General features: G+C 38.7%; 1 protein-coding gene across 3 annotated transcripts in view; it reads left to right on the top strand.

Annotated features, from left to right (window-relative positions):
• The window catches only part of LOC142094562 (transmembrane protein 132B-like), a 472,770-nt gene that overhangs the window by 385,495 nt on the left and 60,807 nt on the right, over nt 1-26,468 (top strand). For all 3 annotated transcript variants that reach the window (XM_075176849.1, XM_075176839.1, XM_075176858.1), the window contains one exon: nt 5,731-5,874. In XM_075176849.1, the coding sequence (XP_075032950.1) occupies nt 5,731-5,874 (144 nt within the window). The remainder of the gene's footprint in view (nt 1-5,730; nt 5,875-26,468) is intronic.

Raw genomic sequence — 26,468 nt, 5'->3', positions numbered from 1 at the left:
AGTAACTTCATTGACTTTGTATATTGCTGATTAATATGATTGTCTCTTTTACTTATCTGGGACAGAATCCATACTGCAGCCCCCACGGATGCTGTGACTATACCATCTCTCAAAGTACTGGGTTTTTGCTTTGTCTTATATTGCTTCCAGGCATAATAACAAATGTGGGCTTTCCTGCCAGCTGTTTTCTTACTTAAAGTGTTCTGAACGACCTTCAGTGGCCGCTATGCATTATAAACTCATCTTGTCTCCAATACATTGAGGAGCTGCAGGTCTAAAAATGTAACTTGCTTTAAAAACATTTTGTATGAGCCAACTCAATATGTGAAAACAATGTGGCTGTAATTCTTCCTTCATTACTTGTAATCTTGTTGCCTTATATAATCATAGTGAGCAAATCATTCGGAATGGATAAACAAAGTAATCCAGGTTATACCATGTGGCCTAGCAATCACTAATGTGAGAGTCCCAAAATTGTCATTCATTTCACCTGCTTACATATTGCAGTCTAGGTGCCCTGTATTTTACAGTAAGATTTCTATCTCTAAAAAGGTGCAGTTGAGAGCATGAGGAGCTTAAGCCAGAACTATCTATGCATTTCCTGTCTCAGGGGTATGTTTATCAAAGGGCGACAAGCAGAGTGTAGGTGTTTTGTCAGTGAAAGGGCTTTACTCTAAGAGGTTACTGCCGACAGTAGTATCTGTCAGGTTTTGTTGGCAATAGCTTCCCCATTATTTAAAAAGCATCTCTGCAATTCATATAGTAAAACCTGTTCTGTCATCGCCATCTCAGAATGTCATGTTTAAACCTTCTGACAAATTTAAGGCTTTTTGCTCCTTCTCCCCTCCCTCCTGTGATACACTAGGGGGTGCTTTGTGATATAAACACTGGGAGGTATCTGATATATGTTACACTAGTCCAATGTGAACTAACTGCAGGGGCGCACGCAGGATTGTTAGGGGGGGTTTCCCCCCCACCGGAAAAAAACCCCAAAAAACCAATGAGAGAGCAGCAGCTCCGTTTTGGCAGCACTGTACTATACAGCAGCTGCGGCGCTGTCAAAGAAGCGTCCGCGGCGGTGCTGAATGCACCGCCGCAGACGCTTCTTTGACAGTGCCGCAGCTGCTGTATAGTACAGTGCCGTATGTAGGAGCACTTTGGAGATCCAGAAACACCCCCTGCCTGCGCCACTGAACTGGTTCCTGAGCCTGGAGCAAATGATGGAGCAAAACATTCAGCAAAACTCTTGAATGAATTGCAGTTTTCTGTGAGAGACCAGCAGCACATCTCAAACATCAGCAGTGGGATAATGATTGTGATAATTGAGGTCAGGTAAATTAGGGTGGGGATAATTTGCATAGATGGAAAGTATGCAAAGAGTGTGTGCACACTTAAAAACACAGCACAGAAAATATATTCTTACAAGAGGAAGCCATATTTGCACAATAAACAAAATCCATTAGTTTGACTACTTACTTAAGTTAAAACACATTTAAAATAAGGTATAAATTCCTTTAACTACAGAGAAAGAACTATAAAACTAAAGTAAGCCAAACTTTTGAAATAGGTAAAAGCACACATATGTATGTAAATGATGATGTACGCTTATGAACATTGAGAGAAATACTCTCCGTTACAATTGGAACGTCAGTAGAAAGCAGTGGGAACAGTAGAAATTGCTTGTCTGAAGTTATATGTTGGTTTATAGCACTGTGTGTCTCATCACTGTTCCCTCTATGTGCTCAAACTGTGAGTGGAGGGAGGGTTTAAACCGAGCGCCACATGATTCCAATGCTTTACATGGCCTCATATCGGCATGAACATTGGATTAGCATGCATTATTCAGTGGAGTATTACTAGCTGCCTAGAACATTGCTTGTTCTTCAAATTGTGTGCCAGGTTTGGAAGTCCCAGTTCCTTTTTTATCTAAAAAGGTGTATTCAGCTGGAAGAAGCTGTTTGATTGAAGTCTTTATGGGTTGCTGAAAATGTCTAAAGCTGAAAGGCAATAATAATTTTGTAAAATAAAAAAAATATATAATGAACAAGTGAACAATAGTCCTATTTTTTACACTAAAATATTGTATGAAAATAAACATTGGCTCCAATTTAGAATTCAGAAATTTTCAGTGAAGCAAAAAAAGGTTACTAATTATAAAGTGTGTTTAGTCTTCCCACTGTTATAAAGTAGAATACATACAGTAGTTTCATAGCCAGGTTGCAGAGACACAGGTCCATCAAATTTAACCTCTCATAAATTCTAATTGTGTTATCTAGAGAAGGGCAAATCCGAACCGTCAGTGTGACAGCTGCTAACTTAGCCCTTCGGGTAAAAAAGAAAAAATTCCATCCAATTCCCAAAAATGTAAATTGGATAAAATGTATGGATCAATCTCTATCATAATGTTCTCTAATAACTATAAGTAAAGATACCATGTTTTTTTAAGAAAGACATTCAGTCCATTGAGTTAAATATGGTAATTTAGTGTCACTGTGCATGTGTGTAATGTCAGCAGGCTCATGCATGTGCATTAACTCTTACTGCTCTGGGCCAATATTGCTGGGGTAGTATTGCTCAGCTGCTTCGGTGATATTGTTTTGTTACATTGTGGCAATAACAGGTGATACAAAAAAATCTAATCTCATGAGTTAAATGTGCCCCTTATCTTCTTTAGCACACATAGGATGGTGCCATCTGCACATTCATTTTCTTGCTCGTGTTTAGGAGTAACTGCTCCTCATTCTGTATTAGAAATGTAACATTTAAAGTGTGCAGAGGTTTCCTCTTCTGTGAATACAGATGAAAAAAATAATATTTACAAATCAGATTTCTCTTTGCAGTCTTCAAATATTGTTCCTACTTTATCACTTAGTGGCACAATATTACGTTTTCTTTTTTTGTTTATGTACTTGAAAAATGTCTTATTATCTTTTGCAATCCATGGTTCAGCTTCAGCCTTTGCTAACCTGATTTATGTTTCACACATTTTGCTACATTTCTTTTACATCTAGTTTATTTATGGTTTAAGAATTGCAATGCTGTATTTCCCCCATTACTTCCAAATTTTCTTATGGAACCACATTGGTTTCCTTATATTCTTAGAAATGTCGTTGCCTTGCGGTATGTACTTGCAACAGTATTTATTCAAAAAATTGCTTTAACAATTCCAATTTGCTGTCTCGCTTTCCTAGTCTACAAGTTTTAACGCTTCTCTGAACTGATTAAACATTTCCCTTCTAAAATTCACAGTTTTGTAGCTCCCTCATTTATTTTTAAATTCAAGTCAAACGTTACCATGTTGTGACACTATTCCCTAAATGCCTTCTTAACCGTATATTAGATACACTATAATGTGATCTAATAGATTGGGCCAAGTCCAGCTACACTCCCCCTATAACTATTTCTTATGTCATGTGCAATTGGTAAAACAATGTAGCTTGCTAGAACCACTTAATTAGCTAAATTTATATCTGCATAGTTAAAACCACCCATGAGGAGGATCACATTTTTCTTAAATTTTAAACGTGCAGCCTAGATCCCTTTAAACATTCTTTTAGAACCATTCACCTAACTCTAACTTTGTCATTGGCACAGATATGTCCCATTACTGCTGATTCCTCCTAGCCCCTCCAATCAATCATTGTTTCATCCACAATATGTTGAACTCGAGTACTTGTGAGACAGTGATCTGTTCGGCATTCACAGTCCTGGTGACAGATTGCCCTATCTGTCTTTCCAATGATTGTGTCCCCTACCACCAGTACTTACTACACTCCTGTTCCCATTGTTTCTGGAGCAGTCATATTCCTAGTTGCTGTTGTTAGTGGTCTATGCAGTGTAGCTGAATTTGTGTGATTATATAACATGTGGCTCTCAAGTTGTTATGAAAGTAAGGTCCCAGCTAAGTCAATGCAAGTGAAGCACTCCTATACTGCTCATAAGGGAAATCACAAAAAAACAAGCATGACCTGCAGTTGGTATAGGGTCCGTAGCAGCTGCTGCAGTGGCAGACCTACTGCCACTGCAGGGGCTGTGGCCACTACAGGGTCCGGAGGCTACACCCTCCCAGAACCTCTGCTCTACTCTTAGAAGAATAGAGTGAGGGCCTCTTCAGAGCATGTGCGGGTCTAGTGCATGCTTACTGAGGTCCCAAGTGGACATTTACTGTGCATGCAACAGACCAGTGTATGCTCAGAATAGTTATGCTGCTCTGGGGGGGTAGAGCAGCATCGATGGGCCATCCCCCAAATATTGCTATAGGGCGTGTTTCACGGCTGAGCTGCAGATCGTAAGATTAAAAGTTATATCGATATAGGGATTGTCTGCATTCAGCGACTTCTCTGGTAAAGTATAGTCAGGGTGAGTAGTTTGCTGTATAATAAAAATACTCAGGATAAGGGGCTTTTTTAATCTCTAATAAAAATGCAAGGTCTGTAATATGCTTGCCTACTCTCCCGACTCACGGGCGGAGGCAGGGCCTAATTATGAGATTTGCATAATTAAGCTCAGGACAGGGGGTGGAGCTGAAGTGACGTGATGGCATCACCATGCCCCCTCCCACACGTGCCGCCTGGCCTACCTTCCAAGATCCAGTTACCAAGTATTGTCTAAAGTGTTCCAGTGTGCGTTTTATAGAATTTGCGCTTTAAAAAGTAATACGGCATAACCAAGGCTATAAAATGCTGATAGCCTATTTACTAAAGTACTCTCAAACATTCAACACAAATTAAAGTCATAACATGTTTAGGTAGGAGAAAGAGAAGGCCAACTTGGTAAAATGATGTTCTTATACATTACTTTTTTCTTTATACTCGTTACTTTTAAACAACATTTAAATGTAATTTATTTTTGCCTCAACAAATACATATAACAGTGAATTATGTAATGTAGAAAACTTACCAGACATTTAATAATTAGATTAAATCTGAAGGAACTAGGAGCATTGGAGCCGTCTGTAACAAGAGTTGCATTTTGAACTTGTATACAATGTCATCAAGGGGCCATAAACCATAGCTACCTTCACTGAATAGGGCAGAGAGAGCAGCTCATTTAAAGCAATTAATCAAACTGCTGCTGTGCTGAGGTCTAAATGGAGGCAGTGCTAATGGGATCATTAGCGTAAAGCTACTGTAAATTCATCAAGGGAGCAGATATGTATAATCTGATGGTCACTACGATGTCGGCAGCCTGAATGGTTGTTGAAGCATTTTAAAATCATTCTCTGGCAATCAGTCGGTGCCTGTTTGCACATTTAGCCCCTGGAGGCAGGGGCTTTGTATAATGTTAGTAAATATGTCTGCAATCTGCCAAGGCCTTTCTACTCGGATAAGAATCAGTTTTCTTTACCAGTTTCAGTACTTAGAACGTCGCCAGCATTGTTATGTTTTATTTATTTTCCAGTATATGCAAGCTAGGCACAAATACTTGCACATTATATGAATTTGATTCAAGAATATTTGCACATTATATGAATTTAAAGTCAATTAATTTTGCAAATACTACACCTCATATTTTAGTGTGTTTATTATAATCACAGTACAATTACATTCCACAGCCTTTCTTTCAGTAAGATTTTAACCCCGCATATAATTGCGTTACTATGTACAGTCTAATTGCATTTTTCAATGTTGTTTTGCAAGATAGAACCTTTTGTGGTGTGGATACATCAGATTGCATTGCGCAACAAACCTGACCAATTGTTTTATTTATTCTAAATTTCCCAACATACAGGACACTGAACTTCTAAACACAGCTATCCTGACAGGAAGAGCACTGTCTATCCCTGTGAAGGTGGTAGCTGTTCAGGAGGACGGTTCTGTGATAGATGTCTCAGACTCCACTGAGTGCAAATCAGCAGATGAAGATGTCATAAAGGTAAGAGATCTCTTTACTATCATTCATTTCATATAATTTAGTCTTGTTTTTTATCTCACACAGTCATATATTGTAACTTGGTGGTGTACTTTATATCATCTTTTCTGTGTTTTATGTTTATTGTCTTAATGTTTACTTATCGTTCAGCAAAAATGTTTATTCCCCTTAAATTATGCATAATATATTATTAAAGACATCATATAATTGATTAGTATAGAATCTCAAACAACAATTTACTTACGGTGGTGGTCCCCAAGTTCTGTGTTCTGGGGTTTGGTTTGAGGTCCACTCTGTCCTGACTACAAAGAGCGGATGCTGCTGACCCTGACCCTAAGAGAGGTGAGATCCAGTCCTACATGAGACGCTCAAACAATCTGCACACTGTTATAGGGTTAATATTTTTTATGGAGAAACAAGGGGATGGATTGGGGAAAGATAATTTAGCAGTAGTCACAACAAATTACAAAATATGTAATTTTCTACAGTGTTTATACATTTCTGAATAATTTATCCTATAAGTTAAAGATCAGCATCTTATAAATATTTTTCAACAAATTCCTATTTGGCACTAACTAGCTTGTCTACTACTGTAATCACTGGGCTATCAGTCCAAAGTGTAACCATTTCCTTGTAGGTAGCAAAGCATTGATTTAGTAATACAATAATGTTTACAAATTGATGGTCAGCAGGCTATCAGATAGTTTAAAAAAATCAATTTGCGATTAGCAAAACTCCTTGTTATTACTAGATGTTCTTCTGGTGGAAGGACAATTACCTGTGGTCTTAGAGTCTGGGCACTATTGATTATTGGGGAAGTCCATGTGGAGCTGTTTGTTTTTACATTTTCTATATCTCCTTTTACTGTTCTTCATCTGACAAGGTGCTTACTCTAGAGTTTCAAGTGAGTGTTTGTAAGTTAGTGGTGCCACTTATCTCTTTATAAAAGCTATGAAGGCTTTGAAGATCCCTTCTCGCTGGTAAAAGGTCTCCTGCAGGTGTTGCATACTGTTCAGGTCCACATTGGCTCCGGAAATGCTGTCAGCTGATCAGATACAAGATGCTTCTGGATTAGCGCTGGATAAGGCCGTCTGGAGTCCCGTTGCTTAGCTGTGATGGAGACTGTGGTTTACTACTTATCTTGACCTTGCCTATCCCTCCTCCCTATCTACTGGACTTCGCCCAATAACTGACAATCTGGTATCTAACAGCAGCACTTTACTGACACTAAGTTTTGACTAAATCTACTAATTTGCTGTCTAAAATAGGGAACAATATTTAGCTAGCTGACAAATTTTTACTTAACTACTAATACACAGACTAAAATAACAATCAGTACTTCATTTACTGACAGGTTATCCCTTAACTACTAATTTACTGACTAGAAAGACACAATATTTCACTTACTGACAGATTACCTTTTAACTACTAATTTTATTAATGAAAACGACAGGTCATATTTAATTTACTGAGAGATTATAATTTAACTTCTAATTTACTGATTAAAATTACACAATATTTGACTTACTGACAGATTAATGATGACTATACAAACTACCAGGCTATCTAACTTTACTATCTCTAAGTTTTCTATATTTCCTTCTCCCCTGTACTTTCCTTTATTCTGTCATTTGACTTGTCCTGCTAATTTTTATCTTCCTCCATTATACATAGTACTCTCTTGTCTTTGTTCAAATGTTTGGTTGTATTAATCTGTCTCCACTTGCTCCACCTCCTTAATGTCCTCTTATACCCTTTATTAATAGCCCTTTATATTCTCCCTTAGTGTCCTGTCTGTTTCATATTCATATATTTTCTCTCACACTTTTCTTTACCTTTATTCTTTCTCTCTCTCTCTCTCTCTCTGTCTCTCTCTCTCTCTCTCTCTCCCCTGACCCCCCCCCCCACCCACCACTTCTTCTGCCTAATTTACTGTTTTGCCTCTTTCATTGCTGTCAGCAGCTCTATGTCCTCTCCTCAGCTCTATGTCCTCTCCTCAGCTCTATGTCCTCTCCTCAGCTCTATGTCCTCTCCTCAGCATGCTCCTCATCCTGTCAGCTGTTCCAGTCTCTTTGCTCCAGCAGTGACCCGAGCCCTCCACTGATTTGCTGGCTTGTGGGAGCTGAGGGAGGCTAGCTCGGGGCAGTTGACCATACACTTCTCAATAGCAGTTCCCTGACGTTTGCAGGAGATACTACTTTGCTGCCATGTGGGTACAGTATTGTCCCTCTTTAGAGATCAGATTTGTTTACATAATACTTCCAATTTACACTGTCACCTATTTATACATTCATACTTAGAAACAAAAGGGTGGGAGTTGGAAGGAAGAAACCTTAAACTCCCTCCTTTATAAACCCCACCAGGCCATCACATTACTCAAGTTGTAAATTATATAAATTATAGCACTATCCATTGGACTACAGCAATAATTCCCTCCTCAGTATTTCAGGGTAAGAGCTAAAAGTAGCAAAACCATTTTGAAGCTGAGACTTTAGTGTAGGAGGATGGTATTTCATTTACACGTGCTTGAAAAATAAATTGGGGCTTAGTACTAGTAAGTCAAGTGTTACTAATACTTTTATTGTTCTGCATGCATTGTCTAATGTCAACCGTGATAACACTGTCACTGGAGTAACATCATCATCATCATCATCATCATCACCATTTATTTATATAGCGCCACTGATTCCGCAGCACTGTACAGAGAACTCATTCACATCAGTCCCTGCCCCATTGGGGCTTACAGTCTAAATCCCCTAATATACATGCACAGAGAGAGACTAGGGTCAATTTTGATAGAGTGTGGGAGGAAACCGGAGCACCCGGAGGAAACCCACGCAAACACGGGGAGAACATACAAATATCAGTTGCCGTTGCGACTCTGGTATCCCTGGTTTTGAGTTCCACTGTCTTACACTTCTATGTTCTGTATTGAGAAAAGAACGCCACATAGCTGAAAACACTGATCTAATTATGAGCACGTTTAATATGAGAAGGTATAGATAAATTCCTATCAGCTATGCAGTCAACTGAGAATTGACAGTTAGGCAGGACCCTCTTCCCTCTATATTAGAGTCATTGTAATGCGTTCTATTATGCAAACAAATTTTACGTAAGAGGCAGGAATCTTTTTTAAAACTACTAGGTCCATTGTGTACATTTAGGGACAGCTTAGATAACATGAGGCACTGGGTTGAAATTAGAGATGCTCACTGACCCCCTTGAACTGATTTTGGTTTTGGATCTGGATTAGCTTCGTGTTTTGGTTTTGGCAAAACCGCCCTTGTGTGTTTTGGTTTTGGTTTTGGATCTGTATTTTTTAGAAAAATATGCTAATATGCTAATATCACATAATTTTGCTATTTTTGTTCCTACATTATTATTAACCTCAATAACACTAATTTAAAGTCATTTGCAGTCAATTTTGACCACCTCACAGGTCACAATATTATTTTCATACACTTTTTGACAGATACTACAGCGATCTGGCTGGATGCTAAGCGACAGAGCAATGACTCAAACACACGCCAGTTCCTAGCACATCTAGGAAACATTGCCACACAGCAGTGTCAGTAAAGAAAAGTGGTGCAAGATGGAATTGTCCTTGGATCATGAAATCAGTTATGGTTCATTTGATTGCTCCACCCGTTCCTTGGATAACTGTGGTAATTCTAGGGCTAATATATGGCGACGAGTGCTGACACCCCCCCAGGATGCGTGCATTTATCAGACCAAGGCCAATCAGGGGATTTGTGTCATTTCTGAATCTGAAAATACATTTTCCCCTAATGCTTTACTGTTTTCTTCCAGCTCGGCTTTTACACGTAAAAGTATTTGGACACCACTTTTGGCATCTGAATGACAAGGTCTTGCTTGGTCACGTCTGACCTTACAAGAAGATGCCTCAGTGATAGTTGCAGAACTCACACTCATAGAGAAAGGCAAAGGCCTCTTTCTTTCTTTGCCACTGCGTGTGTAGCATGGCATGTTGGCAATTTAATTTTTTTCTTTAACTTTTTTTCTTGACTAAGGTAAAAGGTACACTTTGACTGCAAATTCAGAAGAAAAGTCTGCCAGGCCTAGTATTTGTATTTCAGCAATGACAATTAGCAATGGAGGTTTTCTCTTTGTGTGTAACCTATATAACGCCGCACAATTTGACTGCAAAGTCAGAAGAAAAGCCTGCCAGGCCTATTATTTGGATTTCAGCAATGACAATTAGCAATGGAGCTCTCCTGAATGTCACTGTAGACTTTATTGAACACTGCTACCCCCTCCTCTTTCTATTCTATCTATGTTGCTGCCCAACTGCTCTACAGACTGTGCTACCCCTTCTGTGTACCTGTGAAATGGCTCTAGATTGCCATGGAGGGCGGTACTTATAGATTTCAAAACTCGCGAAATCCAATGACGTAATGATGACGTTTTGCCTTGTTTTCAATTCCAAAAAAACGCGAAAGTACCGAGCCGTCTCAGTACTAGAATATGCTAAGTTTGGGTCTGTTCAGTTTTCGGGGGAACTGAGCCTGAGTTGAAATCATGGTGGGGCCCCCGATATGCATAATGGTGAACTAGCAACTCAAGGCAAATTTGCATGCACTTATTAACAGCAATATTACACAGGTAATTTGCCAGCCACATTGCAAATACCGTGTTGTTAGCTAGATTATACAAAACACCCTTCACAGACAATCTTATATATATATATATATAGGGCATAACTTGAAATTTGTAGGCCCCATGAAAACATTTTGAATGCTCCCAACGATTCTAGAGATAAATTGGGGGAATACCATTGTATTATGTTTGCTTTTGCTTCACTCTGCTTGTATTGTGCTCCCAGCTAAGATTGTGCTCTCTTCTCACCATTATTTGCATTATGCTCTCTTTACAATCTTTGGTGAAACTCCCTCCCCTCTTGTATTATGCCCCCCCATCACTTCATGAACCCCTTCCGTGCTTCTATTATGCACACGTTCGCCTTCCCTGCATGCATTATACTCTCCCTACTTCTATTATGCTCCCTTCAGTGCTTGTATTATTCTCCCCTTCCTATCACCTGCTTATATTATATGCCACACTTGCTTGACTTTCACTCACTTCTCCTGCCCTTGATCCCACATCCTTTGAGCATGTAGCATTCCAGTGCTCATTCTGACTGCTGCTTGCATTATGCTCCGTATACCCACCTGTTAAGGATTGGGGAGTGGACAGGGAGCAGTGATTACCCTAGTGTGGCTAGGCAGATTTATAGCAAGAACGCAGTGCGCAAACTCAAACTCTACTTTCAAATGAACATTCCCTCAAAAGTACAGAGAGCTGGGAAGGTGGGTCCCTAGAACCTGCACCTACTATCATCATAATCATCATCATCATTTATTTATAGAGCGCCACTAATTCCATAGCACTGTACAGAGAACTCACTCCCATCAGTCTCTGCCCCATTGGAGCATACAGTCTAAATTCCCTAACATACATACATACATGCATACACACACACACACACACACACACACACACACAGACTAGGGTCAATTTGATAGCAGCCAAATAACCTACTAGTATGTTTTTGGATTGTGGGAGGAAACCGGAGCACCCTGAGAAAACCCAGCGCAAACACGGGGGGAGAACATACAAACTCCTCGCAAATAAGGCCATGGTCGGGAATCAAACTCATGACCCTAGTGCTGTGAGGCAGAAGTGGTATCAACTAAGCCACCGTGCTGCCTGCTACCTTTAAACATAACTGCAAGTTTCCCTCATTGCCTCACAGAGGGTGTCTTGGTATTCCGGGAGTCCGGGAGGACTCCCCAAAATTCGTGAGTGTCCCGGAAATTCCAGGAGAGTAGGCAAGTATTAGTAACCCTCACAAACTTGCCTGATCTTAGAGGTAATAGCAATGGAGGTGGATTAAAACCACAACCTTAATTCACTCATTGGCATAAATATGCTGAGTATACATAGTTTAAGGAGTTTAAGGTACTGCTCCTTTAGACAAAAATGTATGCTCTACTTGGAACTAATCGGGTTACTTATTTTCTTTATTGATTTTATATTGGCATGCTCTTTATTTAGTTTATTGCGTGTAAGCATTTTTGCACTTCAGAGTTTGAGTGTGAGCTTCAACATACTGAATTGCCCTTTTCCCTTATGTGTTTCGGCTGTACCCCTGCCTTGAGCGCATATTAGGTTTTTAAACAGTTTTAGGCTTTTCGGCTGCTTCCCAATTTCTTCTGTCAGTACATTTACAAGAGTGTTTTTTTCCCCCCTATTTTAAGCCTTTTAGGCTTTACAGTTCCATAAATTACCTATGTATTGCTCCAGTGAAATCAATACCTACCACTGGAATCCTGTTGTCATCTTTGGAGACTGTATATTGTTCCATAAATTATTATTTATATGTACATATCAGCAATATTTCACTCTATGCATGCAATGTTTACATTTTGTTTTTTGTGTGGACAAAAGGGACTTCATATTAGAAGCATATCCAAGAATACCTTACTTCGGGAAACTGTTAAAATATGTAAAGATAATTGCAACAGCTACTGTGTATGTTATTAGTGCAGCCCCAGAAATGTATAAAGAATATAATGGGATATTTCTCCAGAGCATAGAGATACATGTATGTGAAGACAAAGGGCCTGAGTCATTAAGGCAAAAAAGGAGTAAATGTTCTCTGGGACAAACCATGTTACAATGCAAGGGGTGTAAATTAGTTTATTATTTTGCACATAAGTTAAATACTGGCTGTTTTTTCCTCTAGCACACAAATACTTGATAGCTTTATTATTACACTGAAATTTAAAGTTGATCTAGGACATGCCCTACCCCAACTATAAATCTGTCCCCACATTTTAAATTTACCTCCCCCTCCAATGCAACATGGTTTTGCCCAGGTGCAAATGTTACTCCTCTTTAATGTTTTGCTCTCCTTAATGACTCAGGCCCAAAGTGTGGCACAATTATATGGTTAGAGGAAACCCTGAAGGGTTTCTTCTGTTGTCAGCACTAAGAACAAATTTTCCAACTCTCAGTTCCTCCATATGACACACTGTTGGTGATTGTATCACAGGGATCATCACACAGCAAGTTCCATCACAAGGAAAAAATTGCCCAGGAGTCAGATGCAGTGATAATACAGTGATAATTACTAAGCAACCTCATCTTTTTTTGCTTACTAGTATCATGCTTCTCCTATCGTAAATTCCAGCAACCAATCACTATTAGCAATAAAAGTGCAAATTGCTTGTTATTAATTGTTGACTACACTTGGAAGAGTCCAATCCATTGTAAGCCGAGATGACGCAACCAGACAGGGTCTGAGAAATGCTGGACTTTGTAGTCTATATAATTTGCTGGGCAATTTGGGGATTGATGTCAAATGCAAGACAGAGAGAATATGCTAAAATACTGGTGTCCAAACCATTTAAAAAGTCAATCTAATGTGCAAGGAAATCAGGGCTCAATGCAAGGCAGGGGTACACATAAGGGAAAAGGGAAATTGAATACGTTGAAGTTCAGACTCAAACTCGCAACTGCAAAATTTCTGTCATGTAATACAATAAGTGTATACATATATATATATATATATATATATATATATATATATATATATATATATATATCCATATTTATTAAAAAAAAGAAAAGATCGTAACTCTGTAACTCATAACTCTGTATACTCTACAGATTCGCCTACCCCTTATGGTTGCGTGCATGTTTCTCTTGTGTACCCCTATTCCTGTCTATCACCACCCCCTATCTCTGTTTCCCCCTCTTTTCCAGTTTTGTATGTGCACTTCTCTCTTTTTTCCTTTATCACCATCATCACCATTTATTTATATAGCGCCACTGATTCCGCAGCGGTGCACAGAGAACTCATTCACATCAGTCCCTGCCCCATTGGAGCTTACAGTCTAAATTCCCTAACATACACACACACAGACAGAGAGAGAAACTAGGGTCAATTTTTCATAGCAGCCAATTAACCTACTAGTATGTTTTGGAGTGTGGGAGGAAACCGGAGCACCCGGAGGAAACCCACGAGAACATGGGGAGAACATACAAACTCTACACAGATAAGGCCATGGTCAGAAATCAAACTCATGACCCTAGTGCTGTGAGGCAGAAGTGCTAACCACTAAGCCACCGTGCTGCCTACTACCCTTAAACATAACTGCAAGTTTCCCTCATTGCCTCACAGAGCGTGTCTTGGTATTAATATTATTATTACACAGCGCTTTGAGGCAGGAGTGCTAACCACTTAGCCACCGTGCTCCCCATATGTGCCTCTGCCCCCGCTGTTGCGTGTATGAATGCATATCTCTTTCCCCTTTATGTGTTTCTGTGCTTTTATTTCTTCCCCTTTGTGTGTCTGTATCTCTCCCTCTGACTCCCTCTGTGTTTTTCTCTCTGCTCCCCCTGTGCTTGTGTGTATCTGTGTCTGCATTGTGCATGCAGTATGCTGAAACTTGCTGCGGGTCACGGAAAGTTCAATGAGAAAGAAGGGGCGCGTGTATGATTCCATTCTCATCACATGACAGAGCCTAATTGTGATAGAGCAGAGCCAAATCAAACAGGAACCCAGTGTCCTTATTCTCCAACACCACAGACAGCAGGGAGCAGAGAGCATGTATGGGGAGGGGGGGGAATGGTAGTGATGTAAAGTATGTTAGAAACACCATACCTCCCAGCATTTAGAATCCCAAAAGCGGGACAAAACAACCCCTTCCGTTCCCCCCAAACTCAGCCCACAAATGGATAAACCCCACCCCTTTTGTGGTCGCCAATCGTCCCTCCAAAATCGGGACCATTGGGAGTTAAAGAGTCACTGGCGCATATCTGCCAATAAGACCCATTCTCTGGCAATAAATATTATTCGAACTATAAGTATTATTATGACATCAAAAATATATCACCACAATTTAACAAAAAATGATTTGCCTGGCTAGCAGAGTGATACTTTGCAACCTTGGCTATACTGGCTTGGAGAGTTAAGGGTTAACTCATACTTGCCAACTCTCCTGGAATGTTCAGGAGACTCCGGATTCTGGGTGGGTCTCCCGGACTCCCAGGAGAGTATGGCAGCCTCCCGCATCTGCCCACTTCCTAGTGAAGTGGACAGAATAAAATCCAAAATACTGCAATTCCCTGAGAAGCACTGCATTTGGCCCCATCCCCTGCTGTAAAATGACGCGTTTGCGTAATTCCATCATGGGGCTAAAATGATGCAATTTTCTAAACCCCCCGCACGTCCACCTCCTCCCGGCAGATCCCCGATACAGACTGCCATAAGTTGGTAAGTATGGGTTAACTTACACCCATGATGGGACATTTTTTAAAAAAGTTTAAAAAATAGTTGTCCTCTAGGAGTTAATGTGCCAAAGTACAAAGATTCCAAAAAATGATTGTGGTATTATATATACATTTGTGTACCAATTGCAGTGACTTAAACATGCAGAATGCATATTAAAGCTGTTGTGTATTCTATTTACTTAAGTGCAATACTGGAGGAATTCCATACCATGGTGTTTATTGATTTTTCCTGACGTCTTCTTATCATCTTTTTTTTCGGTGGATTTCCTATAGGCTGTAACGTTCAGCTCCTTCCTGTTGATTTATTCTGGAAAGGAGGCCTGTAAATCAGATTGATGTGCAAGCAACATCCAGGTTCTACTCTTCTATATTTGCTTTCCATGCTTTGTTGCTGAATGTGAGATGGGAGTTGCTTTGTTTTTAAACACTATGTAGAGCTATGGCACTCCATCCATATACATCTATATGACAAATGTGTATGCTTATGTTTTAGTGGACTTGAGTTCTAGTACTGTAAATCCAAGAAAGTCACCTTCTTGAAAAGTAAAGGCTTTTGATTGAATAGCAATTGTATTGTCTGTATTACATCTATAAATAAAAATAATAATACCAACTAATGTTTGTTTTTAAGTAGAGTAGTAGGTTAGCAACAAGTCACCAGCCAAAGTTTTAAGTTGATGTCCAACAGAAGCTTTATTGAGAGATCCACAGCATAACACGGCAATACATGTGCAGCACACCAAAGCAATACAGAAACTATATTGGCTCCTTCAGTAGAAAACTGTGAAACTTCCACCCACCCCCAGACACCAGCCAAGACTAAACTGAATTTGAGGCCTTACATAGGCTAAAACTCCTCCCCTATGAGGAATGGGTGCGACCTTTTTCCTGACAACCAGGAGTTTAAACCTTTCCTCAGATGTGGCAGTTTCTCACCCTGTCACAAGGAGAAATGATTTGGAAATCTGAAATAATGATTATTCCAGTGTCGGAACTACCATGCAGCAGGTGCGGTGCACCTGGGCCCATGGAGGTAATGGGATCCGTTGCACGGGGAACTAGCGAGCTGTGGGCCACAGTTCCCTCCTTCCCACTTCCCTGCACCAGGGCCCACAGCGCGCTAGTTCCACCTGTGGATCATTCATTAGATTACTTTGCGAATCCTGTTTAGTTGTTAAGTGTTGGCAGTTTGAGCATCCGTTTTACCATTTAAAAATAAATTAGCAACAGGTAAGTCCCTTTTGGCTGTCATACTTTATGATCTAGGCTTCATAAGAAGGGAGCCAAACTGTGTGGGACAATTGATAACCTGACCACAGTGCAATCTGCTGACCAGTGATTAAAGGTGAGCAAAATCGTTTAAATTATTTAACAACATATTCACCTAAGTGCACATTTGACCACACAATTTTGCATGTTTCTCTGAAGCAGTTGATCTTAAGTGTACCCAGCCCGACCATAATCACAGCAGAATTACTGATGCAAATTTACATCAAACTTGTTGAAACTGTCTGTTCTGCCATAAAATTTGATTTGTAGGAAATGTCAGCACAGGTTTTCTAATCTTTACAAGTGACCCATGTCAGATATCTGCCATCTCTTTTTAGCAGCAGATCCTGTGAGCAGTGACATAGAGGAGAGCTTTCTAGCCAAAAATGTACTAACATTTCCAGAAGACACCAAGGGGTATATATACTAAACTGCGGGTTTGAAAAAGTGGAGATGTTGCCTATAGCAACCAATCAGATTCTAGCTGTTATTTTGTAGAATGTACTAAATTAATGATAACTAAAATCTGATTGGTTGCTATAGGCAACATCTCCACTTTTTCAAACTCGCCGTTTAGTAAATCTAGCACCAAGTAGGCCTGGAGACAAGTTGTATTATATACAAATGTACAACAGGCCTTAGTTCTACATTGTCCACAATATGGCCAAGAGCCTTAGACAGACCACAATGCAGGACTAATAGGGTAGTGTTTCATAACACTTTTACTTGTAACCAAAAACAAGAAGAGTATTTTATGGCTTACTTTATTTTTATCATGGAAGCATTTTTGCTGCAAATAATTTTGTAGTAAATGCAAAATCAACACTTACATCTCTATCAATCTCAGTTTAAAGCAATTGATATTGCAATAATAATTATATTATAATGCATAATGTAATGTCACTTGTGTCTGCCATAAGGTTATGAGTTATAATATATTTTTTATGATTATTATACTCAATACCAAATGAAATTTATACAAAAAATGGTTTAATGGCATGGAGAGCTTCACTATAATAAGGTCAATTCAATCACTGATTTTATACACAATTTAAAATCTATATATTTATAGATAATTTATAATTTATCAAAAATGATAGCTGCAGAGTTTTGTAGAGCCTTACAAATAGATGAACAATTAATCACAACATGAACTATGTATACACAGTATAATACAACAACGGACATACACTTATGCATCACAGAGAAAGATTGGCGCAACTCAGTGGAGGCCGTGTACAAAGCTCACCCGAAGTGCACCACAAAATGGTTTCTTTTTGCAATGCTGCACCTGGATTGTCCCCCAGTGCACTTCTAGGTACAGGTCTACCCTACATATCTATACTGTACTCTTTAGAGAGGCCTCCTCAACCTAAAACATTGCCTAGGTATTTAAGGAGGTGTAATCTCCAGAGGAGCGATATGCAATACTCTAAGGGGTATGTTTACTAAACTGTGGGTATAGCAACCTAGCTGTTATTTTGTATAATGTACTACATAAATGATATGTAGAATCTGATTGGTTGCTATAAGCAACATCTCCACTTTTTCAAACCCGCAGTTTACTAAATGTACCCCTAAGTGTCACATCAAAATACAACATCTATCTCTCTACCCTTACAATATGATATACTCTTCTGCATTTCTCCTGCAGTAGCACTCGATTTAGCCTCTTTAATGGCTTCAATTAATTGTGGGTGTGAGGGGACTTTGGTGCTGTCTTTAATATAGGTGGCAATAGCATGTGAGTGCATTTTTTTTCATTGTGTGGAGTAAGCTTGGAGCCAAGGTGCAACATGATGTCACAAAATTGGTCCCGTTAAAATTATAGGAAAAGAATCAAAAACCACAAGCTTGTAGACAATTCAAGTACCTTCAAGAAAAGCCTCTCTGCACTGATCCGCAAAACAAGAAATACCAATGTACCTCTCTGTATTTTGGTAGGAATGCCCAACTCCTCCCCTCTGCATGTACAAAATTTTCATAAACCTTTGTGTTTCAGTTGAAATCTAGGATCTGTTTCACAAACTGGGGTCATAGCATAGCCGTTTTGTGTTTCATGAATTATCAATATGTTTCAGGTCTTGCAGATGGAGCACAGTTGTAGAGCAGTCTTTTTGTGTTTCCCTATGACCATGATGAAGGTCCACATATACGGACATAAAATTTGGTGTAACAAAATAAAATGTAGTTAATTTTCAAGATTTCCTATGAGTGCTGTTTCCCATCCTGTTCAATATCTACTGTAAAAAGACACATAGGTTGAAACCAACATTAGCATTCGTGCTAAGCTTTAGAGTATCTGTGTGTAGTGTTCAAAATAATTTCACAACTATAAAGACTTAAAATATGGAACATAGGTTGCCAAAACATGGAAGCAGGCTGACCCTCCTACTATATCTGCCCTATGGTCTTATATTAGGTTTATTGGAAAAGATCACCCCATCATTTGCACGATGAAGATGACAAGTGCAACCAGATATGGGCTCCCTGGCTCTACTTTTAGTTTCCAAACTCACCGACACTCACTCTTTCTTTGCTTGTGCTTCCCTTTGTCTCCGTTTCACAGCGGTTTCTTAGATGCTTGGCCTTACGAGTTGTGCCGACCTCTGAGACCACATCCACTGTTTACCTTTGATTTGTATTTTTCCCCACTGGTGACAAGAAGTCCACCCGCCTCCCTCTTTCTTCCTCCTTTCCTCCCTTCCCCCACTCCATTTTACTACTCTTAAAATATTGTTTAAATGCAATTATTAAAATATTGTTCTTTTTTGTTTATTTTGTAGTTGTATGTTTCTGTTCTGCTGCTCTTTGCATTGTATTCCAACTCTGCCTGTCTTTGCAATATTCCATTCATTGTTCATCGTCTGTGTCTCTGTTACAATATTCCAAAATAAAAAGTTTAATATACAGGGTGATTCAAAAGTCGCAGTACACCCTTTTATTTCAAAAACTCTACAGGAAATTGGGAAACCTGAATACTCCAGTAAGGTATGGGTGACGTGGTCTATCTTTTACGGTATGTACCAAACATGGGCGCCATCTTGAAATCGGCCAATCGGCCCAATTCCTGTAGAGTTTTTGAAATAAAAGGGTGTACTGCGACTTTTGAATCACCCTGTATTATATTTAATATATGGAAAATAGCATAATACCCTTGTAATCTTGCAAATTAATAGATAAAATCTCAACAGTTGCTAGAAATGATTAAAAGACACATATTTTGCTGTTTTTTATACAATAGGACATAATAACCCTGATTTGTACATTGATATGGCTTTTCGTCCAGACAGAATCCAAACATTGTGTAAAGTAGCTGCAGGCTTTTATATTCTGTGTCCTCAGAAATGTCTGGGTGGCTTTCAAAAGTTCCGCTACAGTGAACCTGTTTGAGTGATCTGCTTTTATATACTGTTAGCCTAATACTCTATCCTCCCACTCGCCTTCCTGGATAATCCTCTTCAAACCCAAAAGAATACATCTACAATTGAGAGCAATTAAAGGAGCTTTTCAGCACACATTAAAATATTTCTGCCCAGAAACCTTGAGAGCCTGTGTGCAAATTGACTTTCACTTCATTTCGGTGTTCTGACTTCATCCTGTTCTATTTATGACACTGCATTGTATAAAGATTGTTTCCAAACACTCTTTCTTCAAATTGTAGATGTCATCTCTCTAAAGGCACAGGTGGCAGATTGTTCTGTCTCAGAAATGCTGCAATAAAAAACACTTGGTTTAAAAACCCAGCTGCCAAAAGTGACAAGAGCCCTGTTACTCTACATAAGGTTAAACTGTAGCACACCGTACATTTTCATTAGTTACCAAATTTATCATGGCCAAAGCTACATTTATAATATAGGTTGCAGACATCTGGAGGTATATTTAGTAAACTGTGGGTTTGAAAAAGTGGAGATGTTGCCGATAGCAACCAGTCAGATTTTAGTTATCATTTGTTTAGTGCATTCTATAAAATGACAGCTAGAATCTGATTGGTTGCTGTAGGCAACATCTCAACTTTTTCAAACCCATAGTTTAGTAAATATACCCCCTGGTGACAAGGAGATTTATTTTTGGAATATTTTATTTTTTTTACTTTCTCTGCTCATTTATTAATCTTTGATCTGTGTCAGTCAAATAATGTTTCTTAAAAGGAAGGGCTATTTGATAATGTAGCCTGATCATTTACATTGTATATTCAGTTCTAACCGCTTAGGTAACATAAAAATATAAATATCAAACTGAATTCTATAGGGCTGTCTTGAGATATTTATGTGTAACCCATTGTATTTATTTGTTTTATTTAACTTACCACATTTCCCAGTGTAAACGTATGTAAAATAATAATACAAAAGAAACTAGATTTAAATTGAAGAAGCACTTACAGTATTTTAAAGTCACAATGTGCAGTAAGAGGAAACTACGTATATATATGTAAAAGGGATACATGAATATTTTTTTACTTAAATCAGTCTTACAATCACAGCCTCACTTTTCTAGGAGTAGAGATGACAACCTGACCCATTTAATCTGGGAGAAATTGTTTGAGCCTAAATTTAGTTTTTCAGCCTTTGCTGCTGATAACAAGTCAATTTATTTATTAAAGCCAGAGGACCTAATTTCCAATGCGCATTTTGGAACATGGTGCAAAATGCCTTGGTTTTACACCAATTTACCTTGATGGTCCACTGAGCACACTTCATGGTGTATGCCTACTGGAGACTCTTCAACAAACTAGAAGTGTGCAAGAGGTAGTAAAATGTGTAGATGTGCACTAGCAAAAAGTAGACTTTAGAACCATCCTTTTGGTGTAAAATTCAAGTCATTTTGCAGAGTACAAGTCCTTTTGTGCGCACCTCAGAAAAACCAGGCTCGTCCCCAACAATGCACCTTCTCCACCACTTTTCCCATTTCAGTAATTACACTCCATTAACTGAAATCTTGTTTTTGCAAAACTAGGCACAGACATATTCTTCAGTTTGAAAGGAATGCCCTAATTCTGCCCAATTACTCCCACAAGCTGACGCAAACTTCTGGTTCTCCACCATCTTGCTATGTAAATCTATGCGGTTTGGCCGAAATGTAGGTGCACTTACAAGACACATAAAAATATTGTTTGATGTATGTGTGTTTGTGTGTTATTCAAAAACAAAATTTCACATTCAACCTTTCCACACCTGGTCACTTCTAAAAATAACAAAAAACTGTGGAATGGGAAATGTCCCCTCTATTTGTTGGAATGTTTGGGCAGAATTTTTTTCTGGTTACCAGAAATTTTGGAGGGGATTATTTTTGGGCATGAAAGGAGTGGGTGTGACTATGCAAAATATAAATATGTGACCTCCTATTCTGACAGCACATGTATGGCACATGTGTACTTGCTAGTTGCACCCAACCACGGTAGTATGCCTTAATAGGGTAATCTGTTCATAATCCTCATATCTCCAGAATCTTACATTTTACATAAATCCCAACTAGCCACTGCACACAAAATAATAATTCCAATTATATTATAGACTAATAAAGTTAAAAACTCCCACACATATGATATTTTTAAACAATTCACTTCTGTTCTTGTTGCGATTCTGGTCTTAGGGGCCTGAAAAATGGTGCGCAGCCACATGTTGAGAATAGTAAACATATTTTCAGACACAACTCTCCATGTTATGGCCTCTTCAATATTTTTTAATTCCTTCAGTACAGAGTCATAATGCAGACTTCACCTGATTTTTACATGGCCTGCTTTCACACTTTGCATTTCTTTTTAAGTCTAAAGAAATGAGTCCACTTCCTTGGGTTAGTGAACAGCCCTGTAATGTGATCAGTTCAGTCTTTCCATGCTGTGACTTTTAAAGTGCACCTGTCACTATGCATTTAATTCTACTGGTTCAACTAATATAGGGCAGTCCAACTTCTTTGGTATAGAATGTATGTATTGCTTTTGGAGTCATAGGCTGCATGTATGAAGACAACCTCTTGCAGGCTCTATGCGGCCAGTAGGCCATCAATTGGACACAACAAAGGAAGGTAGGTTTATTTAATACTATGTGTCAGGTTTTCTATGTGTCCAGAAAACTTGTACTTTTATTTAACTATGTATTTACCATCATACTGGTATGTTGTGCATATGTAAGCAAAGCAGTTAGATCCAACAGGCTTCTAAGGCAGAATAAAAAAGGCTCTACCACTACACTTTGTGGATTTTAACTAGAAAAGATAAAATGTAAAAATATCTTTTTATTTTTAATTCAAACTAATTTTATCAAATCCTTACTTGACGTTTAAAAGACATTAATGAGTAATGATGATAGGGTGAACCAACTGTTTTTAAACCTCTTCATTAAGGGGTCCTATTACAGGACATTGGATTTCTTTAGAACTGGTCTGATTAACAGACATACTTCATATGCAGTGAATTTGCCACTTGATTGATCAATGACTGTGGCCATCCAGGCAGATGCCCCATTCTATGCACACCTCCCATCCTAGCTGCTTTAATCTCTTGGACGGCTCCATTCCTCCAGCACCAAAAGCTCATTGCAGCTCCTCCAGTCCAACTGCATGGTCTGCCAATATATATATATTATTTAGAGGTTAGAGTGATCCCAACTGAAAGGATTCAACTGGGAGCGCTTTGATTTAAAAGAGGGTGTATTTGCAGGGTGAAAACCCCCCTGTAATATTGCCAGGTATATTTTGTGCAAATGTTTGATATGCAAAGTTAATTGGTGATAATATATATGTTTGTAAGACATGAAAGACATAGGGGGTGTACTGAATTCTCCAACAATCATCCTTATTAATCATCTTTCAAATATATCAATCTATACTATGTAAATGAAAACTATTTTGCTAAAAAAAAGATATACAGCATGCTTATAATAGGAGGTAAGCAGATGTAAGAGTTAAAACAAATATAATGCAAAATAAAAATATAATAAATATGTAATGACTGTAGTATTTTGTCTAAGAAAGGGCATAAAGGTTTCTGCATCTTAGGATGTAAAATGATAGGAATAGGTAAGTTAAGAGGACTTATATGGACCAGAAAATATTCTGTTAATTGTGAACAGTTCTCTGAGTTTAATTTATTCACATACAATTCTTTGAGTGATCTTCACCTTCTAATGATGTGCTGTAGACATTCCCAAAGGGTGGCCTTTCTGTATTTGTGCTGAAACTGAATAAGGTGTGAGCTGTATATTGATGCAGAGTGTCTTATTTAGTCACCAAAATATACTTTTCTGCATTGTATATTTACAGACTTGGAAACAGGCATTCCCTGTAGAGGGAACTTGATCTCAGTGGGCCACTTATTTCTTGAAACATGATGACTGCTGCCCAAGCCAATATGTCTATGACATAAATAGTACTGTAATTCTTCCTCATATTTCCACTATACTTGCTACCCTCCAGTTTTAGTGCATTCACCAGCTCTGAAAGCTCTTTGCTGCTCCTGCTGTCAAACAGCATGGTCTGGCAACTTGTATTATTCAAAGGTGAGAGTGACCCCCACGGAAATTATCCATGGGACGGGAGGGATTGTATATACATTTTCTTGCATGGAAAAAAGCCCCCTCAATGTTGGCAGAAATGTTTTTTTGTACAAGTGGTTGATATGAAGAGTTAAATATATACGGTGAAAATATACATGCTGATAAGACATGAAAGACGAATAGGGGTGAACAGAATTCTCAAAGAATCATCCATATTAATCATCTTTCAAAAATATCAATTAATACTATGTAAATTTAAACTATTTTGCTAAAAAAGATATACAGCATGTTTATCATAGAGGGGTACACAGATGAATGAGGCATTTCAAAAAATATAATGAAAAATAAAAATATAACAAATAAAATAAATATATAATGACTGTGGTATTTTGTGTATAATGCCAAATGCATTTTAAAATGTAAAGTGATAGTAATAGGTCCCCTTGTTATATTTCTCTTTCTCTGTAAAATTATTTCCTTTTGTACTTTGTTAAAAACCTTCATACTGTACATTTGAAAGCTTCTATCAACCCCCCTCTTCCCTCTTTACTCCAAACTATACATATGGAGGTCCTTTAGTCTATGTTGGTCAGTATTGGGATTTAGACCATGCACCATTTATTCTTCTTGCACAATCTCTAATTTATGTATGTTCTTGTGTAGATTTGGCCTTCAGCACTGACCACATTTCTAGGTGTGCATTTATCCAGGAGTGGATTTACTGGCCAGAGCCCTACGTAGACTCCATGGTGGTGATCATGCCAACGGAAGGGGCATCATCAAACTCCTGTAGGGGCATCCCTAGCAGGAGTGGACTGATCATCTCCAAACTCCCACCCCCATATAGAATAGAAATGAATGACTCATTGCGATAAAATGACCATTTAAAGGATCACTGACAAGTCCACCTCACACACACACTACACTAAGTGACCATTAGCTCGTAGTGGTGGGAGAAAGAGTTGGAGTTATTTAGTTTTTGCCTTGTGCTTCCTTGTTCCATAAACTTTATGATCTGAGTGAGGAATGGCTGATAGCTGCTCTGACTGTCATTGTCTATATATTAATAGCCCCAAAAAGCCCAGTTTACATTTATAACCCTCTAATATAATAAATAACCACCATATAACATTAATACTCCCCAAAAGCCCCACATCATTTTAATAACCTCACATAAGATAATTACCCACCATCAGCCTCTACATAACATTAGTTAATACAATCCACATAGCATTTATCTCTCCTAATACAGCCTTCACATTATATTAATATATTAATCTCCTCCAACACCTACTGGCTCTTGAATGATGTGGGACTTGTGTGATCTCTCTACTAGTCACTTGTACAGAAGGGAGGGGTGAAGTAGGGGTGAGGGAAGGAAAGGGGAGTGAAGGAAGTGGTATGTGTGTGGGGAGTTAAAAACAGAAGTGAGGTGGGAGGGAGTTGGAGAATTGGGGGTGGATTTTCATACCTGAAATAATTAGAAAAAAAGGTACAATTATATTTATATTTAATAAGTGGGAGAAGGGAAAAGTCAAAAATATATGTTCGCAACTAAGTCCCCCATTTCCTAGTTCCACCTCTACTCTCAGCAGCCTATAAAGTGGCATCACTACCTCTCTTTTCCTGCCATGAAACCCTCTTCCTATGCAACCCAGCATCTACCTGTCCATCCCCATTTCTTTTCTACATTTTCGGCTTTCCTCCAAGTAACCTGAAATTGATACTCCCGGATCCCTTTCCTACCAGTAGTTGCCCTATTTCTACAGTTAAATCTATAGCCTTTGGTCTTTTGAGACCCAAAAGATATTGGCGCTTATTACTTTCTTTTTTACTAATTTGATGACCCCTGTCCATAGCACCATTGCCACTACTGAGATCCCAATCTTGTTAATTACCATGGTTGACACAGTTTAGCACTTTTTCATCTCAGGTCTGGTAGCCTCAGGGGAGATGGAGCATGCTGTGTTTTTGCAGCCCCTCCATAGATGCACCAACCCTGCTCTGACCAGCTTGTTTTTTCCACAAAGAACCACACTCGTGTGTTCTTTCTGTTATAGTGGAAATCTGTTTAGACTGTTAAGCGCTGGGGTTGATTGAAAATTTGAAGGGGTGGAGCTGCCCATTTTTACAATGCATTTATTTTTTTACACAGCACAGAATCTGTGATCTGAGTCTATGTAACTTACAGTTCTCTTCTCTTCAGCCCTGTGTGTGTGTGTCTTTTTTTTTGTTGTTGTAAGTGATTGACATTTTTTTTTCAACAGATGCTGCCAATCCATTAATTTTCCCAAGAACGCAACATATTTTCTGTTCATCTATCATGCATAGTTTAATTCTTTCAAAGAAAAATGCATTGTAGGGAATTTCAATATTTCTCTTTGAGACACAATTGGCGCAATGCGATTTGTTTTGTTAAAACAGCAGCATGCGATAGAATAATGAAATCACCTGGCTTTAGAAATCAATTTGACACATGCTGCATTTTTATTTCTGCTAAATAAAAAAGAAGCAGCA

This window comes from Mixophyes fleayi, chromosome 1, assembly GCF_038048845.1.
Source record: "Mixophyes fleayi isolate aMixFle1 chromosome 1, aMixFle1.hap1, whole genome shotgun sequence".
Classification (NCBI taxonomy): Eukaryota; Metazoa; Chordata; class Amphibia; order Anura; family Limnodynastidae; genus Mixophyes; species Mixophyes fleayi.
This window is presented reverse-complemented; position numbering and strand designations above follow the sequence as displayed.